Genomic DNA, 23,527 nt, shown 5'->3' with positions numbered 1-23,527 from the left:
GGGGGAAGTTGTATTTTACCAGGTAGAGTCAGGTTGAAGGGGGTTTCTTCACTGTAATATATAGGCTTCAAGGCTTGTCCACTTGTAGCCACGTCAAAGTGTCACTGTAGCCTACATCATGGAAACACAGGACATTATCGTAACCTAAAATATCCAGTAAACAATGTTTATTTCAGTGTAATAAGCTAACATGTACACCAGCAACCGTACCGCTTTAACTACAGCTCATAACATAAATACTGAGAAATAAAAAAGTAAATGGCAAACAAGCCCTCATGTAAATACAAACTTTAACTATTTGGTATTTCATATGAGAATGCTGTCCCCTGCTGGGTGTAGGAGGTACAGTAGAGTACATTACAAACCTGTAGTGTTCAACGACAAGACATAAACACACTTTATAAATGAAGTATAATTGCTACAAATGTACGAAGTTAGTCCAGTTTAAGGAATTCCAATGTCAAATAATAGTATATAATATTTTGGTGTTGCCAAGGTGAAATTCAGTAGTATTAACATTTTGTGTGGTGGAACAAGATGGACACATTACAGAGCATTTCCTACCACATGATCTGTTCTAGGTTTCTCTAAAAGCCTCAGTAAAAAGTGAGAATAGCCACCATTTGATTAAATGCACGTAGAGAGGGTAAAGTATTAGTAAACAATTAATATAGACTATAGTATTAAGAAAATAAGTGTGGAAATGACTACATTTAAACACTATCTACAAAATAACTGACAATTCTAAACGAGATGACATTTTGGTCATGCACCTTGTAGGTGACAAGTCATTATAATTCTTATCGCAAGGAGCTCCTAGACTGTACTCGTCGTAGCAGCCTCACACAATGTAATTCTCCTTTCTGCCTTACCATCACCTGCATAGGGAACCAGAGATTCTTATGTACTCACAGTATTGATTTAGCAGTCAATCCCAGTCATTCATTCCAGTGTAAACCTACAATACAACTTTATTATCCATTGTTTCAGTTACGAACAAAACCCCCCACACATCACACAGACACACCGTTGAGAGGAGCACAGGGTCAAGCTGCAGTGCTCTCCCTGGATGGAGAGCATGTTGTGGAGTTATGGGCCCAACGGTAGAGGATTGTTGTTGGGATATGAACCCAGCAACTAAAAGGTAATGGTAGAAACAGAGAAGAAAGGAATGGCCTAACAAAAGAACCCCCGAAGCAGAGGAGACACTGCGCATTTGAATGGATGCCAGACATTGCAGCTGAATCCAGCTAGGGCCTAGAAATCCACTGAGGCTTGGATGTGCTTCTGTGCCAGTGACGGCCTTCTTGAGATGTGTCATATTCCACATCAGGAAGAGAACATACCACCTGTCTCCTGGCAATGCAGCATCTCTTCCTGTCTGTAAACTGTGCCTTTCATATAATTCTCTCACTGCCTATGCTGACTAGAAGGCATCAGTTGCACCAAAACTGTATAAAATAAAACAATGAATCGACAAAAGGGAGTGAAAATTATTTGGTCAAAATGGCTGCCGTCTCCAGTAGTGTGTTCCTGTGCGTGGCCATTGATCTGTGCGGTCTGTTCCAGTGTTCTGCTTCTCCCCCCCAGGGGCCACGGTTAGACAGGGGTGACGCTCAGGTCCTCCGACAGGGAGAAGCCTGAGTCTCTGTCCCGGGTGGGTTTCTCAGGTTTGGTGTGCTTCCTCACATCCTCGTGTCCATAGCTGGCGTGGCGCTTCAGTAGCAGTTTGGGCATACAAGAGGAGGCTGCGCCCAGGCCTGCCCCTGAGCAGGAGGAGAAAGAGGCGCTGGGGGCACAGCTGGTGCTGGGGCAGGGCTCTGGGCTTTTGGGCACCACCAGGGGCAGTCTCTCCGCCTCGTAGCTCTGCTCGTCGTAGGCATAGTTGACATTGCCACAGGGGAAGCTCTGCAGCTTTGCCAGGTCCACAGCCTGGCACCCACTGGCTCCTCCTGCTGGGCCCTTCCGGGAGGACACCAGGCTGAGGCTGGGTGCACCCTGGGGAGCAGAAAGGGTCTGGCAGGACGAGGAGGGGGATGAGGAGCACAGGCTGCTGGGGGCAGGGAGGCCGAGGCTGCCATCGCACCCAGAGTCGGTGCACTCGGAGGTAGGAGGTGCTGCCTGGAGGGCAGAGCAGCTGCTGGACAGGGGCATGGACTGGGTATGAGACAGTGCTGTCTTCCCCTGACCAAAGCTCTCCAGCACCCAAGAGCCGTAGGTTGGGTTCCATAGGTTCTTGGTCTTGTTTTTGAGCCTCTGGCTGCCTGAGAAAGAGCTGTTCCTGGAGCAGGGCCGGAGGGGCTCGGGTTGGAGCCAGGCCCCAGGGCAGACCCCTGGAGCAGGCACAGGCTCAGCCCAGCAGGGCTCTAGGGCCTCACGGTATGAGGCCACCTCCTGAGGCAGCTGCTGGGGCCTATGTAGCAGCAGACGGGGCTTGTGTGGTTGGGGCAGCGGGGTGGGACCAATGCTCAGATCCAGACCCAGGCTGTTGAGCTGGGGAGAGACCTCCTGGGAGGCAGAGCGGTCCACCAGCAGCGGGGTCAGACTACCCGAGGTGTCAGGGCAGATCACAGTGCTCAACTCCTCCTCTATTGTGGGGCCATACTCCACAGGCAGGGGTGTGTTGATCACATCAGGGTCCTGGGTGGGAGAGAGAGAATATAAGTGGTAAATATAAATGGTGTGTTATAAAGGAAATGCATCCCTGGCTGCCAGTGGGTCAGTACCTGAGTGCAGTAGTTGATCCTCTCCAGAATGGTGGAGAAATTGGGTCTGTGTTCAGGGCAGTGCTGCCAGCACTGAGTCATGATCCGGTAACTACAGAAGGGAGAGGGAGAAAAAAACTCAATATCATGGATTTAAGTCTAAAATTGCATATAGGCCTTGCAACAGTAAATGCATTATAAACTCCCACCAAGAGTTAACTCTCCATCAGCTCAATCTGATCTACTCACACAGGCCCGGGACAGCTCTTCGGGGGGTCCATCCTCCCCCCACTCGTCACAAACTCCAGAACCTCTTGGTTGGTCTTGCAGGGGTAAGGCATGTAGCCCAGAGAGAAAATCTCCCAGAGCAGTACTCCAAATGACCTGCAGAGGGAGAACAGAGCTCAGTTTAAAAAGTTGCTCAGAGAAATCAGTTGCTGTCCCATTTACACTGGCCGTATGTACTTATACCGTTCATTCAACTTTGGATAGATCAACTTTGGATCATGTAGAAGAGTAAATGGGTTACCATGTGTCCGTTTTGCAGGTGAAGATGCCCTCCATGAAGGCCTCTGGCGGCATCCACTTGACGGGCAGCATGGCACGGCCGCCCTTTCTGTAGTAGCTGGCCCTATGGAGGAGAATGAGTCATGGTTAGCGTTTCAAACTCCTCTAGGTATATAACTCAATGGGAATAGTACTCTCGAGTCTTCATCACTGCATGGAGCGAGACCAGACTGATCCTACAGATACGTTGAGATTTCAACTAGGAAAAAAACACAATGGAGAAATGAAACGGCTCATGTCATGAAGATCAAGAGGCTTGGTAGATGCCGAGCGTGCTATCGGGACAGATAGTACTGGTGGTTTAAGTGTACCTGTATATATCACGTGCCATTCCAAAGTCCCCTATCTTAGCCACTCTGTCTGGCCCAGGGCAGGTCAGCAAACAATTCCTGGCAGCTATGTCTCTGAAACACACAACATTGAATACCTCTTTATGTAATATGAATACCGTATACAAAAAGGTCATGCATAGGTTGTGGTAGGAGGACATAGTAACCTGTGGATGAAGTGGTTCTCCTCCAAGTAACGGCAGCCGAAGGCGATGTCTCTGGCCACGTGTAGCAGCTCCAGCATGGTGAGGGAGGAGCTCTGACTCTGAAAAGACACCATACATAACCATTACTGCTTTTACCTACACAGACCTACAGGGCTGTTTAACAGTTGAGAGACACTCCGCTTCTGGTCGGTTCTGTCTAAGGGAGCTAATGACCGTTTTGGTTCTGTTCTGTCTCAGGAAGCTACTGACCGTTTTGGGTCTGTTCTGTCTCAGGAAGCTCTTCATATCTCCTCCAGTCATCAGCTCAAGGAGGATGAAGCGGGGCAGGATCTGCAGACTCACCCCAATGCAGCGCACTATGTTCTGGTGGCTGAACTTACTGTGGACACACAAGGACAGTGGTGGTGAATACACTACCTCAGGCTAGGAGAGTTGGCCAGACATCAGCTGTAATAGCTTCAGGGTACACAGGATCCGGCACCATTCTGTTTTGGACTGTTTCGTTCCTGAAACTATTTGGCCGAATCCGGTACCTCTTGGCAAAAAATAAACGCAATATATAAAAAAGTAGATTTTCAGCCCTTACCTAATATTTTAAGAGTTGATTGGGGTACAGCCGGCCTGGGTTTATGGTTTGGGCAACATTATGTTTGAGAACAACGTGTGGCTGTGTGAGAAGCACGGCTTTATTGCTCACAGAACTAGAAGGAGATTCAGTTTCTATGATCCCTCTCCCTGCTCTGATAGACATGAGCCTGCAACTCTCCGCTCTCCAGCGTTGTACTTAATTTATTTCCATATATAATCATAGCCGCGTGAAGGGTTCTGGAGGAGCTGGAGCACCCCTGATTAATGCAAATACATTTGACAAAGTTATAGAATTACTGCTGTCGGTTCAGAAATAAATGAAATAATAGCCTACTAATTTAGCCACAGAGGATCAATAGCTTCTTTAAAAAAAAATGCCTAGCTGTGGATTACGTATAGTAGCCCATTAACAAGGCATAGCCTACAAGTCGAGAACGCTCTGAAAATCTGTCAGTTGCAATTTGTCAATTGCATGGAATTTGTTTATTAAAAGGCCACATTTTCCCCAGACCCTGGGCTACTAAAAATGTTCCCCATGTGTGCAACTTCTGGAAGTGCCTCTTCTCTGCTGCTCTGTGCCACCACGCAAAAAAAATGTGATTACATGCAAGCCAGGCTTTATTATAAAGGTGCTCTGTTTTTTTCTCATGCATTCAGGTACCTCAGAGCTCCCCAGGTCACCCCCTCTCACGCTCATTTTTTGTTCCGGCACCTCCCGATTTACAAATTAACCACTGATTTTTACAAAAGTGTGTGTGATGTTGTGTGGTGGCATCTACATTAATGTGTCTGTGTTTACATCTGTATGTCTAGGGTTATTTCATGGCCAGCAAACACTCCGGGTCCCAATTTACCCCAAGCTGCTTATTATGTACTCTGTTGTGCCTGCTTTAGCCCGACAGCATCTGCTCGACAGATATGCTTTTTAATGCTTTCAGCAGAGCTCTATTTGGAGGAGAGACGAGGTTCTTCTGGCAACCAGCTGCTGTCTCCTCGATAGGGATGAATTACCTGACTCTCTATGATAAACAACAGCTGGGGAGCTGGTTAACAAAACATGGCAGCAGACTAGCCTGCTGAGCGCTAAGTGATGGCATGACAGTGTTTGGGTCTCATCCGCCTGCCTCATGGTACGCTGTTACAGTATGCATCCTTTGTGTGTGTGTGTGGTGCAGGAGGAAGTGGATGGGGCCGTGTGTTCCAGCCCAATGCACCTCATAATCAGGGCCTCCATCAGGAAATCCATCTCGTCCTGTTCGGAGCAGATCTCCGGAAGAGTCTGTGGAGCAGAGAGGTAACAATAGGCAGTCAGGCCAATCAGGTCCTATTCAGAGCGTGCAGTGAGAGAGAGAGAGACCCCATGGCACAAATTTGTTTACGTCACTGTTGGTGAGCATTTCTCCTTTGCCAAGATAATCAATCCACCTGACAGGTGTGGCATATCAAGAAGTTGATTAAACAGCATGATCCTTACACTTGTGTACCTTGTGCTGGGGACAATAAAAGGCCACTAAAATGTGCAGTTTGTTTTTTCACAACACAATGCCACAGATGTCTCAAGTTTTGAGGGAGCGTGCAATTGGCATGCTGACTGCAGGAATGTCCAACAGAGCTGTTGTCGGAGAATGTAATGTTAATTTCTCTACCATAAGCTGCCTCCAACGTCGTTTTAGAGAATTTGGCAGTACGTCCAACCGGCCTCACAACCGTAGACCATGTGTAATTACACCAGCCCAGGACCTCCACATCTAGCTTCTTCACCTGCGGGATTGTCTGAGGGGGACTGCTGAGGAGTATTTCTGTCTGTAATAAAGCCCTTTATCTGGAAGAAAAAAAAACTAATTCTGATTGGCTCGGCCTGGCTCCCCGGTGAGTGGGCCTGCCTCCCAAGTGGGTGGGCCTATGCCCTCCCAGACCCACCCATGGCTGTGCCCCTGCCCAGTCATGTGACATCCATATGAGGGCCTAATGAATTTATTTAAACTCACTGATTTCCTTCTATGAACTGTATGTTACTCAGTAAAATTGTTGAAAATGTTGCGTTTATATTTTTGTTCAGTATACACTGTTTATCGGGGGGCAGGGCTACTGACAAAGGCTAATCTGAAGATGGTGCTGGCTGCAGTTAAAACTGGTGAGTGTAGATGGTATAGGGATATTGTTATCCACATCAGCACATATTATGTTAGAATGAAACAGTCAGAGGTCACCAAGCGCAACATAGCTTCAGCGTGTATTTTAACTAGAAATATATATTGGCATTGAGTAATTGTCTCTGGCCTCCTCCCAGTAAAGGGGAGTGATGAGCTCTACAGCAGACTCACAAATGAATCATTGGTTGAAAATGTATTTCTGTCCCTCACAAAAGTTAGAATTTCTAGATAGCCGGCCCTCTTTCTGGGACTCACCTACAAACAGGACCAAGCCTGGCCTGCTGAGGAGTGAATGATTCAATCCTAGCTGAAGGGATGCTCTCATTTTATCTATCAACAGAGACATGGCTCTAACTCCTCGATCTTCACAATGAGATAGCTTAGTGGAGTCTCCCCCTAGCACAACCAGCTCAATTTTCTCCATTGAGACTGGGTATGTGCCTCAATCTAGGTCTGGCAAAACTACACATGGGAGTGTTTGCTTTAGCAATCTCCCTGGAATAAAGACTTCCTCCATTCCTGTGATTATTGAAAGAGAGTGTGAAAATACCTCATCTCAAAATAGGACTACTTAATGTTAGATCCCTCACTTCCAAGGCAGTCCTAATCAATGAACTAGTCACTGATCATAAACTTGAGGTGATTGGCCTGACTGAAACATGGCTCAAGCCTGATTAATTGACTGTAAAATGAAGCCTCACCTTCTGGTTACTCTAATGACCATATCTATTGTGCATCCCGCGAAGGCAGCGGTATTGCTAACATTTATGACAGCAAATTTCATTTTACGGGGGGGGGAAAAATGACTGCGTCTTTGTCTTTTGAGGTTCTAGTCATGAAATCTATGCAGCCTTCTCAATTACTTTTTATAGCTACTGTTTACAGGCCTCCTGTGCCGTATACAGCGTTCCTCACCGAGTTCCCTGAATTCCTCTCGGACCTCATAGTCATGGCAGATAGTCCACAGACACACTTCAAAAGGCTTTCGAAGCCATCATCGACTCGTTTTGTGCAACAGGTCTCGGGACCTACGCAATGTCACAATCATACCCTGGATCTTGTCCTGTGGAATAGATATTGTGAATCTAAATGTTTTTCCTTAATCTTGAACTATCGGACCACCATTTTATTTGTTCAGACCCCAACCGAGGATTAACAAGAGCCACCCTATAGATTCTCTGATAATGCAAAGATTCCTAGATGCCCTTTCAGACTCCCTCCACCTACCCAAGGACGTCGGCGTTCAAAAATCAGTTATCCACCTAACATAGGATCTAAACTTAACTTTGCGTAATATCCTAGATCCAGTCGCTGAATACAAAAAAACATTTGTCAAAAGAAACTAGCTCCCTGGTATACACAAAATACCAGAGCCCTGAAACAAGCTTCCAGAAAATTGGAATGGAAATGAAGGTCCACCAAATTGGAAGTCTTCCGACTAGCTTGGAAAGACAATATCGAAAAAGCCCTCACTGCTGCTCGATCAGCCTACTTTTCAAAATTTATTGAGAAAAATAAAAACAATACTGACGCAAAGCTAACTAAAAGCCAGCATTCCCCAAGTGATAATGGCCTTCACTTCAGCAGTGATGAATTCATGAACTTTGAGCATTAGAAAGATAATTGCAGACTCCTCTTTGAATATGTGTATTTCTCCACAACTCAGTTGTCCTGAGTTTGCACAGAACTGCCAGGACCATGGATCAATGGAGACACTCAGGTTTTTTAATCCTGTATTTCTCGACACATTCCACGGCAATAGTAATGGCCTCCAAACCTTCCAGCTGCCTAATGGAACCTATTCCAACTAAACTACTGAAAGAGCTATTTCCTGTACTTAGCCCTCCTATGTTGAACATAATAAATGTCTCTCTGTCCTCCAGATGTGTACCAAACTCACTAAAAGTGGCAGTAATAAAGCACCTTCAGGCGTTTGGAAATTGCTCCCAAGGATGAACCAGGCTTGTGGAGGTCTACAATTCTTTTCTGAGGTCTTTGCAGATTTCTTTTGATTTCCCCATGATGTCAAGCAAAGAGGCACTGAGTTTGAAGGTAGGCCTTGAAATACATCCACAGGTACACCTCCAATTGACTCAAATTATGTCAATTAGCCTATCAGAAGCTTCTAAAGCCACAACATAATTTTCTGGAATTTTCCAAGCTGTTTAAAGACACAGTCAAGTTAGTGTATGTAAATTTCTGACCCACTGGAATTGTGATACAGTGAATTATAAGTGAAATAATCTGTCTGTAAACAATTGTTGGAAAAATTACTTGTGTCATGCACAAAGTAGATGTCCTAACCGACTTGCCAAAACTATAGTTCGTTAACAAAAAATTGTGGAGTGGTTGAAAAACGAGTTTTAATGACTCTGATGTAAACTTCCGACTTCAACTGTAGAGTCGTGGCCAAAAGTTTTGAGAATTTTATTTAACTAGGCAAGTCAGTTAAGAACAAATTCTTATTTTTAATGACGGCCTAGGAACAGTTAACTGCCTGTTCAGGGGCAGAAAGACAGATTTGTACCTTGCCAGCTCAGGGATTCGAACTTGCAACCTTTCGGTTGCTAGTCCAACGCTCTAACCACTTGGCTATCCTGCCACCCCAGAATGACACAAATATTAATTTTCACAAAGTCTGCTGCCTAAGTTTGTATGATGGCAATTTGCATATACTCCAGAATGTTATGAAGAGTGATCAGATGAATTGCAATTAATTGCAAAATCCCTCTTTGCCATGCAAATGAACTGAATCCCCCCAAAAACATTTCCACTAAATTTCAGCCCTGCCACAAAAGGACCAGCTTACATCATGTCAGTGATTCTCTCGTTAACGCAGGTGTGAGTGTTGACGAGAACAAGGTTGGAGATCACTCTGTCATGCTGATTGAGTTCGAATAACAGACTGGAAGCTTCAAAAGGAGGGTGGTGCTTGGAATCATTGTTCTTCCTCTGTCAACCATGGTTACCTGCAAGGAAACACGTGCCATCATCATTGCTTGCACAAAAAGGGCTTCACAGGCAAGGATATTGCTGCCAGTAAGATTGCACCTAAATCAACCATTTATCAGATCATCAAGAACTTCAAGGAGAGCGGTTCTATTGTTGTGAAGAAGGCTTCAGGGTGCCCAAGAAAGTCCAGCAAGTGCCAGGACCGTCTCCTAGAGTTGATTCAGCTGCGGAATCGGGGCACCACCAGTCTTCTGCATGATATTCTGCAAAAGGTACAGGGATTGGACTGCTGAGGACTGGGGTAAAATCATTTTCTCTGATAAATCCCCTTTCCGATTGTTTGGGGCATCCGGAAAAAACCTTGTCTGGAGAAGACAAGGTGAGGGCTACCATCAGTCCTGTGTCATGCCAACAGTAAAGCATCCTGAGACCATTCATGTGTGGGGTTGGTTCTCAGCCAAGGGAGTGGGCTCACTCACAATTTTGCCTAAGAACACAGCCATGAATAAAGAATGGTACACATCCTCCGAGAGCAACTTCTCCCAACCATCCAGGAACAGTTTGGTGACGAACAATGCCTTTTCCAGCATGAGCATGATGGAGCACCTTGCCATAAGGCAAAAGTGATAACTAAGTGGCTCGGGGAACAAAACATCGATATTTTGGGTCCATGGCCAGGAAACTCCCCAGACCTTAATCCCATTGAGAACCTGTGGTCAAATCTCAAGAGCCGGGTGGACAAACAATAACCCACAAATTCTGACAAACTCCAAGCAGAATGGGCTGCCATCAGTCAGGATGTGGCCCAGAAGTTAATTGACAGCATACCAGGGCGGATTGCAGAGGTCTTGAAAAAGAAGGGTCAACACTGCAAATATTGACTCTTTGCATCAACTTCATGTAATTGTCAATAAAAGCCTTTGACACGTATGAAATGCTTGTAATTATACTTCAGTATTCCATAGTAACATCTGACGAAAATCTCTAAAGACACTGAAGCAGCAAACTTTGTGGAAATTAATATTTGTGTCATTCTCAAAACATTTGGCGACAACTGTACTCTTATAATCTCCACCGGCACAGCCAGATGAGGACTGGCCACCCCTCAGAGCCTGGATCCTCTCTAGGTTTTTTCCTAGGTTCCTGCCTTTCTAGGGAGGTTTCCTAGCCACTGTGCTTCTACATATGCATTGCTTGCTGTTTTGGCTTTTAGGCTAGGTTTATGTAAATTATAAGCACTTTGTGACATCTGCTGATTGATTGATTGATTTTCACACCAGGTTTTCTAGGAAAATCAATGAATTCATTAATATATGTAGCTGAATTAATTCATTCATTAATGTCAATGTCAACGTCTATGGTATGTGTGATGCAATTATGTTACATTTCCCCTAATTGAAGAGGGCGGGATTGTGGTTATGGCTGGAGCGGAATCAGTGTAACGTTATCAAATACATCTAACATATGGCTTCCATGGCTTCCATTTGTTTGATGCCATTGCATTTGCTCTGTTCCAGCCATTATTATGAGCCGTCCTCCCCTTCAGTAGCCTCCACTGATTTTAACCCTACTCTTAAATGATCATGTAATCACGCATTGTTTGACTTGCATCATGTATTTTTCCAAGCAGAAGCAATACATACAGACATGTTGTGTCACAGCGAAATAGAGAGACTAATAGAATGACAGTTAGATCAGTGTTGAAGTCTATTTAAAGGTCACAAGCACAATCTCCTTTGTTCGATTACAGGTCTGCACGTCACTGTTGCTTACAACACAGAGGCAAAAAGGGGACCTTGTTATTGTCGACATCCAGACAGTTCTCAATGCAACAGACCAGCAGTACATATAATGAAGAAAATGTCAAGGAGAACTACCATAGAGGAATATATATTTTGGTCAAAAGGTTACCAATATTTTTAACCATCTTCTCTCTACTCCTGCTTTTTAGACAGTCATATGCACTGCCAAAAGCAATTACTTCATTTCAACTGCTATGTGCTTCAAGTCATAGACGAGTAATGGAGACGGAGGAAGAGGAACTGACCTTTATGGCCACTTGCATGGCTGTGTTCTCGCCATTCATCCCTAGAACCTGGCCCTCATACACCTCCCCAAATGCTCCATGGCCCAACGCCCTGCAAACACACACCAAGTCAGACAGATGACAAAGAGCTTAATTCCAGAGTCCAGTCAAAACCTGAAGTCACTTGAACATAGCACACTCCTACAAATAAATGATCATGTAATGCACTTAATAGCTTATAGGTCTCTGCTAAGTCAGCCTCACTGTGTGTGTGGACTACCTGAGGAGGGTGATGTTCTTGCGTGGTACTTCCTTCAGCTCGCTCAGTGAAGCAGCCTTGCCAGCAAAGCAGTAGTTTGGGTTGTAGTCTGTCATGATGGTGGATGACCGGATCTTACTCAGCTTGTACTCTGGACTCTGGAGACGCAGCCTGACCGCATGCAGCTGGTTCTTCTTACGGTAGTATACTGTAGGGGAGAGAGACCAGGAAGACAGGGTTGGTTACTGTGATACAGCCCTCGGCTTCAAACTGTTGCTATACTGTAACTATCAGAGACAACATCCCACTAGCGCTGCATCAGACACACTACCCTAATGTCTGTCTGTCCTCTAACCTCTGGCCTCTGGGCCTGGTCCAATCAGTGACTAGCTAACAGTCTGTGAGTTGAGGACCGAGGACTCACCCTCCGTGGAGGCGGCCCGCGGCCTCGATGCAGGTTGGTAGTCTGCCTGGAGGGCTGGGTGGGGGCCCTGGGGGGCGATGCGTGGAGGTGAGAGGTGCCCTCTGCTGTGATGTCGAGCTGCAGGTGCAGACAGACGCGACACTCGGGGGAGGAGTGGGGGGCCCGTGGACAGACTACCAACCTACATGGGGGAGAGCTCAGGTGAAGAGACACTGTTAAGTGTCTGAGGTCTGTCTCCACCTGGAAGGGCCCTCTTCATGGGCCACTGTGGGGCTGCATAACCATCTGGCCCAGGGCTAAGGATTTTGTGTTGGGTTGAGTGTGTATGTGTTGTATGTTGTGTGTTATGCATGTTGTGTGTTTAGGATATAGGGAAACTATTTACTGACATTGTACAGATTGTTTTTTGAATTGATATCACTTCCTCTGAGGCTTATGGGAACATTCTGTGGTCATACCCAAAGGGACTTTCACTTCACGGTGAAACTTTGTGTTAATTACGGGTTTTATTTATTTAGCATTGGAAAAAAGTACAGTTACACTTCAGTCATGGCACAGTGTGTTACAGTTAGAGCACAAGTCAAACTCTAAATATCTGTTTCTCATACTGACATAGAGGGATGGTTTGTTGCCTTCACGGACAAAAGTAATCACATAGTAAATCGTTAATATCCCGACACTATATTGTTATTGGTAGTATTAACTCCTCCACAGTTGAGAGACGTACACTATATGAGAGAAGTATAGGGGATGAGAGAAGATCATTTCGCAGTAAAGCAGTCATGCTTGGATCCTGACAGGGCATATGCATAATGATGAGTCACCACCACAGTGCTTTTAAAGCTTAAGTTGACATTCTGCCTTGGTAAGACACTCCATGGTAAGACACTCCTTTAATCGGCACTGGCTGGAAAATAAGTCTTCCACTGACAGAACTTACCTCCGCTCTTACTGCAGCACACGGACGTCAAAAAGGGGGCAGTGCAAACAGAAACATCAAATAATCCCTCACTGTCCTACATTTCTAGCCAAAAAACTAATAAGACAATTGGTTAAAAAAATGTTTGCACGAGCACACATTAAGTACACACATAACGCAGTAGCAGCATTCAATATGATATTGATCATTGCCTATTGGCAAGACAAAGTTAGACACTAATATTAGGAGAATTGATTATTATTCTCTCTTTCAATCCTCAAAGCAGAATAATCAAAGGTACAATTTAAAGGTTCATATCAGTAATTTTCCTAATTCCCTAATCATTCCTTTTAGCAGGGTAATTGTGCAATCATTAGCATTAAGCGGTTAAACCATGTATCACCTTGAATGTGATTATAAAACAAGAATACAGTAGAGGGTAAGAATTGTTACTGGAGATATGTCCAATGCGCCCTTTGAAGCATGAATAGATATACATTATATGTTATTGCACACAATTAGGACCATCAATCCCAATGTGCCACACAACCAACTGAATACTTAGCTAACCCCTTCACTCCAACATAAATGTCTTAGATTTTGTGGTCTGAAATAGTGCAAGAGTGAACGGTGGTTAGTCTCACTGTAATCCCTTAAGCCCCTCCAAAATGATGTGTATCACAGTTAAAATATGTCTAGTCTCCACCAGGCTTGAAATCTGAAAAAAATGTAATGCCCAAGGGCTTGCAAGACAAACCCATTATTGTCACTGTGGAAAATGATAAGCCAAAATTCCTAAAAGGCCACCTTTTGTACTCTTTCTGTCAAGTCTCTGAGTTATTTTATATTCAAGCTCTGCCTTTCTCTACAATTAAGTATCTTGCTGGTTTTTAACTACTGTGTTGAATCATGGACTTCTGCCATTCACTCTCATCCAATGTCACATTTCCCTCAAAGAGAACACATTAAACCACAGCTTGGTTTAAAATGCTAAGCGTCCTGCCTTTTCAGGATGCTTTCATTCTGAAAGTTAAATACAGTATCGTTGGCATGGAGAGAAGCTCACAGCTCACAGGCGGTGAAAGGTGGAGGGCACAGAGTCGACACAGAACTGGAAGAGTCTCTTACTGATGGTGAGGCTGGCGCAGGTCAGGACGATGCCCGTCACCACGATAGATGCCACCACGGCCAGGATGAGGGACAGGGACAGCTGGCCTTTTGGGGTGAGGCCCTGAGGGGCTGCTGGGGAGGGGTCAGAGGTCAGGGTTAGCAGGGGAAGATGGAGAACCACTAAGATTATAAGAATGTTTCAAAGACAATGGGACTACTAGTGGGGTCGTTAACAACCTTCCATTCCATTCCTCCATGTATTTTATTGATCCCAAAACACATCCAGTAAATTAGGGTATTTCCATGACTGTACAGAAGTTACCTGTGCAGGTGACATTGTCACTGGCCAGCACCTCCTCGTTGTGACAGAGGCAGAGGATGAGTCGGGTGTCCTCGTCTCGTTTGCAGCTCTGGGTCTGGCAGTGACTGCAGTTGAGCTGCACCTTGATCTCACATTCTCCATGGCTCTCCATGGCTGAGTGGAGAGGATGACAGAGGACATTACATCACCACATGAATCTCACAAGAACAATACTGTAGCACGAGCACCGGTCAACTTAGCCATATGTATGACTAAAAAGAGAAGACGTTTTACAATCTGAGTTCTTTGTATCTCTTCTTCATAACATCGTCAAATACTGGAGTTAAATTCTTAGCTATGGTCAACTAAACCTAATCATGTTTTCACTGTAAAGTCGATACTGCATGACCATGGATCAATTGATCTGTTCTAGTTGTGTTTTTGTCATGTCTTTCACTACAAAGAGGACTGCTTTGTATTCTGGGCAGCATTGGCGGCATGCTTTGGCCACAAATGACATTGTCGTGCCGTAAAGAATTGATTGGCTGCCTGTTTTTCAGCGGCTAAAGAGAAGACAGCATGGCGCCAGGATCAACAGGATCCGTGAGGCTATCAATTAGGTCACCGGTGTCTGAGGATTGAGGCGCCCTTCCCTACTTCTCCCACTGAATCAGAGTCAAGTGATAGAGACACACAGACCTCTGTGTTACGGCCAGGGCTCTTTCCTTGCGCTCTCCTGGCTCCCAGTGACACTGATGTAGTAGGAGAAAGCCTTACCTGCCAGCGGCTGGAGAAATATCTCCCCCATGGGATGAACAAAGGAGATGCCATCCTGACCGCCCGCTGTGATGTCATCAGTCAGCGCGGCATCGCCACCTTGATTTAGATTAAACACGATATTAAAGATAAGTGCATGTTTGAGCTAATAATAATGGCTTATTATTGCCTGCACAACATCTGCTAACATTATAAGTAGCAATCTCCCTTTTGAACAAAAAAGGCCTGGGTAGAGGGAGAGTATGTATGGTATATTAACGATGCTGAAAGAAATCAAATGTCTCTCAATCAATCTGTTCATATCTTGATCGTTCAACCAATTCGGTGCCTTTTGAAAAGTGTAATTTAGTTTAAAAATGTTTTCATAAAGAACACATGTTCAACTTCATAAAAAAGTTTTCCCATCTGAAGAGGTTAAATAAAAAAAATTACGATAGTAAATGTCTATTAAGTACCAAATAAAGTAACAGGGTTGACCATAACAAGTTAATTATCAAATCAGCCATAAAGCCCCTTGTGACAGGGGGTATTAAATGCAATATCCAATAGTTGGCCTAATTTCAGTTTATGTGACAAAACAAGCAAGTATAGTGTCGAGAATCATTTTACCATCTAAACTGTGAAATATATTTTCCAAAATCAAAAATGTGGTATTTTCAGCTGTTTGAAACTGGTGTACAAAACATCAAAGTAAAAGACACAAAAACATAGAAATAGCGCATATAGAACAGATCTACCGCTTTTTAGACTTGCTTTCAATGAGAATGACATACACTACATCAGCAAAAGTATGTGGACAAGCCTTCAAATTAGTGGATTAAGCTATTTCAGCCACACCCGTTGCTGACAGGTGTATAAAATCGAGCACACAGCCTTGCAATCTCCAGAGACAAACATTGGCAGTAGAATGTCCGGTAATGAAGAGTTCAGTGACTTTCAACGTGACACTCTCATAGGATGCCACCTTTCCAACAAGTCAGTTCGTCAAATCTCTGCCCTGCTAGAGCTGCCCCGGTCAACTGAAAGTGCTGTTATTGTGAAGTGGAAACATCTAAGAGCAACAATGGCTCAGTCGCAAAGTGGTAGGCCACACAAGCTCACAGAACGGGATTGCCGAGTGCTGAAGCGCGTAGCACGTAAAAATCATCTGTCCTCGGTTGCAACACTCACTACCAAGTTCCAAACTGACTCTGGAAGCAATGTCAGCACAAGAACTGTTAGTTGGGAGCTTCATGAAATGGGTTTCCATGGCCGAGCAGCCGCACACAAGTCTAAGATCACCATGCGCAATGCCAAGTGTAGGCTGGAGTAGTGTAAAGCTCGCCACCATTGGACTCTGGAGCAGTGGAAACGCGTTCTCTCCATCTGGCAGTCCGACAGACTAATCTGTGTTTGGCGGATGCCAGGAGATTGCTACCTGCCCCAATGGATAGTGCCAACTGTAAAGTTTGGTGGAGGAGGAATAATGGTCTGGGGCTGTTTTTCATGGTTCAGGCTAGACCCCTTAGTTCCAGTGAAGGGAAATCTTAACACTTCAGCATACAATGACATTCTAGACTATTCTGTGCTTCCAACTTTGTGGCAACGGTTTGGGGAAGGCCCTTTCCTGTTTAAGCACGACAATGCCCCTGTGCACAAAGCGAGGTCCATACAGAATGGTTTGTCGAGATCAATGTGGAAGAACTTGCCTGGCCTGCACAGAGCCCTGACCTCAACCCCATGAAACACATTTGGGATGAATTGGAACGTTGACTAAGAGCCAGGTCGAATCGCCCAAATTCAGTGCCCGACCTCACTTATGCTCTTTTGGCTGAATGGAAGCAAGTCCCCGCAGCAATGTTCCAACATCTAGTGGAGAGTCTTCCCAGAAGAGTGGAGGCTGTTATAGCAGCAAAGCGGGGACCAACTCCATATTAATGCCCATGATTTTGGAATGAGATGTTTGACAAGCAGGTGTCCATATAATTTTGATCATGTAGTGTAACATTTAATAAATAATATTCTTCAGAAATGACTTTGTCAAAGTAAGAAAATTAACAGGGCTTTACAATGACACTGAATTTGTTTTGAAATAGTCCCTTACAGAAAAAACACATGTGATCTTATGTGAAATTAATGTGATAACATGTGACACCATGTAAAAGCAACATGTGATAACATGAAAGTACACATGTGAAACTTATTTCATGCAGAAATCCAGATATTTCCAAAGGGTTCACATACGTTTTCTTGCCATTGTACAGTTTGTGTGTGTATCCTAACTACTAATTTTTGTTTGCAGGACATCACCTGTGAAATCTCATGTAAAAAAATAAAAAGGTTATGTGATCACATGTGAAAATTCAAGTGAAACTTCATGTGAAATATCATAATGTGAAGTGTTCCAAAAACACATCGTTTTACATGATTTCACACAGGCCAAACATGGACATTTCACATGTGAAATCATGTGGTTTTTCCGTAAGGGGTGAAACAAGTCTTTATTCATTTAAAAAATCTGATTTATTGAATTCTCTATGTGGTCTATATTAAATGGCACCTCATTTAATATAACAGGCTTTTAACATGCAATATTGGTGCACAACATCTACTTAAAATATCAAAGGCACTCTTTCATGGAACGATCCATCTCCCCTCAATCATGTTTTGCAGAGGAGCCAAATGGAACACCCAATCTTATCAATCAATGAAGTAGAACTTTCTTCCCCAGCCAGAACAAGAAGCAGGGTCTGAATGATCTCAGTATGGTTTAAACTGTCTCATAATATCAGTACATTCAGAACGGCCTGTGAGTTATGTCACCAATCCACAACTAGTAAATCATACTAGATAAAGACAGAAAAGCAGTGAATGTTATCAACGTGCCCCTTTCCTTGGGGCCAATGGAAATTCTCCAGCATAAATATCTTGTCAGATTCATCCTATAATAACAGTATAGTACAACACATAGGAAAGCAGTACATAAATATTAATATTATTATTGTGTGTGTGTGTGTGTGTGTGTGTGTGTGTGTGTGTGTGTGTGTGTGTGTGTGTGTGTGTGTGTGTGTGTGTGTGTGTGTGTGTGTGTGTGAGCTTACCTCTGTATCCGCCTCCTCCTCCTCCAGCAGTGCAGGCTCCCCCTCCCCCTCCAAACCCACCGAAGGTAGCCCAGGACAGTTTGGATAAGGCTTGGGGACAGGAGGAACCCCCCTCGGACCCCTCCAGGAGAGACTTCCCTGCCCACAAGTGGCTGGAGGAGTCCTTCCAACCTCCACCTCCCCCTGCAACACACACACGCAGGCACGCACACACACCCCTCATTTAGCCATCACACTCTCTAAACACTTCTTCCATCAATGTTTGTATAAGATGTGTCGATAATTGCTCCATAAGACCCTGCTGGTCAAAGGTGATTTACTGGGAATGTTCCATGAAGCTTTTCCAAGAACACTGACATGGTACTGCCATATACAGTATGCCGTTTCTCCCTTTTCAACAGTTGCATAAGTCAAAAGGCTGTAACCAAGATTATAAGCAGACCCAATGGATAACCAGTCCAGACACAGGGCCAACTTCTTGATACAAACACATGTACTCCTGCCCTTTCTCTGACACACTCTTGTCCTGTCTCCTGAAGACACTCAAGTAGGAGCTTTAGCAGTCAGAGGAATGAAAGCCATATGTTTTCAGGGAGCAGATCGTTAGCTCTGTGAAGAGAATCAGGGGGAAGGGCCACATGGAGGGGGTGAGGTAAAGGCAACCCTACCAACCTGCTGCCCCAGTCTTGCCGTTGGAGCTGGTGGCCACCGTGTCATTCTCATACTGCTCCAGAGGAATCTGGTCCGAGCTGCTCTCTGGGTCCTCCAGGTAGGCTTTACCTCCACCACCAGCTGCTATGAGTAGAGGCACCAGTACTCCACTGTCCATCTGGCAGGGGTCACAGTCAAACACAGTAAAAGCTTTTAGAGCACCCCTCTACCCTCTGTCATAGTCCATCATGCAACTTAGGGGCCAGTCCAGCGTTACAAAGACATACAACTTCTAGGTTAAAGGGCTCTTGTGATACAAACCAGCTTTCATTTTGTGTAGATGAGGTAAAGGCGGAAAAGAGTTGAATCAAGTTATGTTGAGATTAGGGACTCCTTTTAGGGACTCTTACGTTGTAGATATAGGTGGCTCCTCCACCGCCTCCTCCACCACCTGCCCAATCATCACCAGTGAACTCATCTTCTATCACTGAGGATTCCCCCAGGCAGATCTTCTGTGTCAGAGGATTTCTCTACAGAGAACAAATGGATATGGTCAGATCAGAGAGAGAGTGGCTGCTAGTCTAAAATTATATTTTCCTACCATCAGGAGGAAAATACTCTCTGGATGGCACCCAAGGTACCAGGAAGTAATCAAACGTTGAAAGAAAACTAAACATTTTGAACAGCAGGTTATCCATCCATAATGTCACCTGAGGTGGCCTAACTCTCCACTCTAACACTCACCCCTGGACAGGCATCCTCCCCTTGATGTCCCACCAGTATATACAGGATGTCTCCCTTCTCCAGAGGGAAGATGGCTGAGATGAAGACCCCGTGGGAACGCTTGTTGTGGTTCTTTGCTCCTTTGCCACCTGCAGCTCCATAGGCTGAGATCCTGAGGAGGGCATAGTAAACATGTGATGAGACCACTGAAGGCCATGTTTGGTGCTTGGGTGACCTTATAACAGTGGCTACTCAATTAATTACAAGTGGCAAAAAAGCCATGTTGGTTTGGTCTTTATACTGCATCAGAAGTTTTGCAGCACTTCAAATCAGACTGTAACACTGGCAATACCAAGGCTTTGCCTGACTGACTTGTATCATCAGCTTGCATCATCAGATGAAATCAGGGTAAATATTCTGTAGTTTTACTGTAATCAGAGCTCAGCTGAGCCCCCCGACAACAACATACCAATGCTAACCAAGAAGAGCAGAGAAGCTCCCTGATACCCACTTCTTGTCTTTCTTTACCCCTTTTAACATCTAGTGTTATGGAGCTCATTGTAATGCTCCATGACTAGACCAGCAACTACAATAAATGAGTTCAAAGCCTTGGCTTGGCAGGGGCCAGATTAGGAAGAGAGAGTGAGCAGTGAGCACAGACAGACTAATCTATGCCTCCAGCTGGTGAGTCACGCTTCTCACTCTGCCTCAGTCTTACACACACACACACACACACACACACACACACACACACACACACACACACACACACACACACACACACACACACACACACACACACACACACACACACACACACACACACACACACACACACACACACACACACACACACACACACACACACACACACACACACACACGGTCTGATCCCATGTGAGACTCCCCCCTCTCCTAACCTGGATGATGTGGAAATCAATCTTGACACTCCGGAGACTTGCCTATATTCTATAGGTCTAGCGGATACGTGACATGAAGGTGATACATGGTAGTATTTAAGCTGTATTCATTCAGTTGACTGACGTCTCAGGTAAGGCGGCTTCCTGCCAGCTGTCAATACTGATGTGCAGATGCAATCATTGGTCAGGATGCTTGTTTCAAGCATCTTTACCCTAGGGTTTAGTCTAGTGCAAGAGTGTTCCGATTACAAAAACAGTTGTTCTCTGTAGCTTTCATATTTCTACAAGATTAGAATAACATAGCAAAATTTGCACCCACATGTATCTGTTGGTGGCTGGTACCCTCCAGGTCTGCACTCCTTTGAACGGGCCCTCCTTGCCCACGGTGACACTGACGTTGGTGTTACGGTATGCGCTGTCACACTGGGCCTGGGTGGGACCTCGGGGGCCACTGGCCCCACAGGATGTGAACCACCAGGTCATCAGGGACACCTCTGAGGAGAGGAGACAGACACATGAGTCACATGTCAGTCAACAAACAAACTCCCTGTGTTGCATGGAAAAGAGAGAGACATACATATAGTGGAGCAGCTGCTGAGGAAATTACTTTAATGGTGTATTTTGAAAAATTGAGGGGAAAAGCTCTACAAAAATCTAGTTGCAAAGGCCATTGGTTACAGTGGGGAGAACAAGTATTTGATACTCTGCCGATTTTGCAGGTTTTCCTACTTACAAAGCATGTAGAGGTCTGTAATTTTTATCATAGGTACACTTCAACTGTGAGAGATGGAATCTAAAACAAAAATCCAGAAAATCACATTGTATGATTTTTAAGTAATTAATTTGCATTTTATTGCATGACATAAGTATTTGATCACCTACCAACCAGTAAGAATTCCGGCTCTCACAGACCTGTTAGTTTTTCTTTAAGAAGCCCTCCTGTTCTCCACTCATTACCTGTATTAACTGCACCTGTTTGAACTCGTTACCTGTATAAAAGACACCTGTCCACACACTCAATCAAACAGACTCCAACCTCTCCACAATGGCCAAGACCAGAGAGCTGTGTAAGGACATCAGGGATAAATTGTAGACCTGTACAAGGCTGGGATGGGCTACAGGACAATAGGCAAGCAGCTTGGTGAGAAGGCAACAACTGTTGGCACAATTATTAGAAAATGGAAGAAGTTCAAGATGACGGTCAATCACCCTCGGTCTGGGGCTCCATGCAAGATCTCACCTCGTGGGGCATCAATGATCATGAGGAATGTGAGGGATCAGCCCAGAACTACACGGCAGGACCTGGTCAATGACCTGAAGAGAGCTGGGACCACAGTCTCAAAGAAAACCATTAGTAACACACTACGCCGTCATGGATTAAAATCCTGCAGCGCACGCAAGGTCCCCCTGCTCAAGCCAGCGCATGTCCAGGCCCGTCTGAAGTTTGCCAATGACCATCTGGATGATCCAGAGGAGGAATGGGAGAAGGTCATGTGGTCTGATGAGACAAAAATAGAGCTTTTTGGTCTAAACTCCACTCGCCGTGTTTGGAGGAAGAAGAAGGATGAGTACAACCCCAAGAACACCATCCCAACCATGAAGCATGGAGGTGGAAACATCATTCTTTGGGGTAGCTTTTCTGCAAAGGGGACAGGACAACTGCACCGTATTGAGGAGAGGATGGATGGGGCCATGTATCGCGAGATCTTGACCAACAACCTCCTTCCCTCAGTAAGAGCATTGAAGATGGGTCGTGGCTGGGTCTTCCAGCATGACAACGACCCGAAACACACAGCCAGGGCAACTAAGGAGTGGCTCCGTAAGAAGCATCTCAAGGTCCTGGAGTGGCCTAGCCAGTCTCCAGACCTGAACCCAATAGAAAATCTTTGGAGGGAGCCGAAAGTCCGTATTGCCCAGCGACAGCCCCGAAACCTGAAGGATCTGGAGAAGGTCTGTATGGAGGAGTGGGCCAAAATCCCTGCTGCAGTGTGTGCAAACCTGGTCAAGAACTACAGGAAACGTATGATCTCTGTAATTGCAAACTAAGGTTTCTGTACCAAATATTAAGTTCTGCTTTTCTGATGTATCAAATACTTATGTCATGCAATAAAATGCCAATTAATTACTTAAAAATCATACAATGTGATTTTCTGGATTTTTGTTTTAGATTCCTTCTCTCACAGTTGAAGTGTACCTATGATAAAAAATTACAGACCTCTACATGCTTTGTAAGTAGGAAAACCTGCAAAATCGTCAGTGTATCAAATACTTGTTCTCCCCACTGTATATTCCATTGGAACAGCTGGTAGTGTACCTGAGGCAGAGGGCTCTGGGAGGGGGCTGAAGAAATCCAGTTCACTGATGGAGTCCATTTCATGGAAGAATCTGTGTCCGAGCAGCAGGGAGTTGAGATCTGAGAGGAGGGAGACAGACACATTCATCTCTACAGTCTACAGACGGACCAGAAAAGCATTCTCTTTCATACGACTCCTATTAATAATGGTTTCTTCAAAGACGGAGACAGAGATAGGATTTAGAGCATAGAAGTGTTTTTGTGAGGGCAGGATACAGTCCAGTTGAGTATATAAAAAGGCATGAGCTGCAGGATTGAGGAGATAGAATAAGAAAGACAGACAGACTTATGGAGAAAGACAAAGGGCTTAAGGAGATAAGTAATAATTGTGAGGGAGGACATTGTGAAAGTCTTAGCAGGAGACAAGATAAGGGAGGTTATGACTTAGGAGCTGTAATTAGCTGTGGAATTCTACAGTAAAACGTAATAGGGCCGATAAATCTGCGTGCCGATCATAGCACGCCCAACTGGTGCCTGTCTGGCGTCGACAACCCGCAGCCACCAGAACCATTTGCCTTGCACC

The 23,527-nt window shown here is 44.9% G+C and overlaps 1 protein-coding gene across 2 annotated transcripts in view; it reads right to left on the bottom strand.

Moving 5' to 3' along the window:
• Window positions 1–150: 150 nt before the first annotated feature.
• LOC139530654 (tyrosine-protein kinase receptor-like) overlaps window positions 151–23,527 on the bottom strand; it is a 75,918-nt gene continuing 52,541 nt past the window's right edge. The window contains exons 11-29 of one of the 2 annotated variants that reach the window (XM_071327239.1): window positions 22,966–23,064; window positions 20,971–21,145; window positions 19,753–19,903; window positions 19,419–19,538; window positions 19,030–19,186; window positions 18,358–18,540; window positions 15,278–15,376; window positions 14,522–14,674; window positions 14,218–14,328; window positions 11,768–11,954; window positions 11,509–11,599; window positions 5,571–5,635; window positions 4,018–4,147; window positions 3,769–3,866; window positions 3,584–3,676; window positions 3,235–3,336; window positions 2,955–3,089; window positions 2,727–2,817; window positions 151–2,640 (exon numbers count right to left, since the gene is read on the bottom strand). In XM_071327239.1, the coding sequence (XP_071183340.1) occupies window positions 1,600–2,640; window positions 2,727–2,817; window positions 2,955–3,089; window positions 3,235–3,336; window positions 3,584–3,676; window positions 3,769–3,866; window positions 4,018–4,147; window positions 5,571–5,635; window positions 11,509–11,599; window positions 11,768–11,954; window positions 14,218–14,328; window positions 14,522–14,674; window positions 15,278–15,376; window positions 18,358–18,540; window positions 19,030–19,186; window positions 19,419–19,538; window positions 19,753–19,903; window positions 20,971–21,145; window positions 22,966–23,064 (3,281 nt within the window). In that variant the 3' untranslated portion in view covers window positions 151–1,599. Of the gene's footprint in view, window positions 2,641–2,726; window positions 2,818–2,954; window positions 3,090–3,234; window positions 3,337–3,583; window positions 3,677–3,768; window positions 3,867–4,017; window positions 4,148–5,570; window positions 5,636–11,508; window positions 11,600–11,767; window positions 11,955–14,217; window positions 14,332–14,521; window positions 14,675–15,277; window positions 15,377–18,357; window positions 18,541–19,029; window positions 19,187–19,418; window positions 19,539–19,752; window positions 19,904–20,970; window positions 21,146–22,965; window positions 23,065–23,527 lie in introns of both variants that reach the window. The other variant, XM_071327238.1, reaches the window with a different exon arrangement.

Source organism: Salvelinus alpinus, chromosome 9 (genome assembly GCF_045679555.1).
Source record: "Salvelinus alpinus chromosome 9, SLU_Salpinus.1, whole genome shotgun sequence".
NCBI lineage: Eukaryota > Metazoa > Chordata > Actinopteri > Salmoniformes > Salmonidae > Salvelinus > Salvelinus alpinus.
The sequence above is the reverse complement of the archived record's forward strand: the minus strand, read 5'-3'. Positions and strand labels throughout refer to the sequence as shown.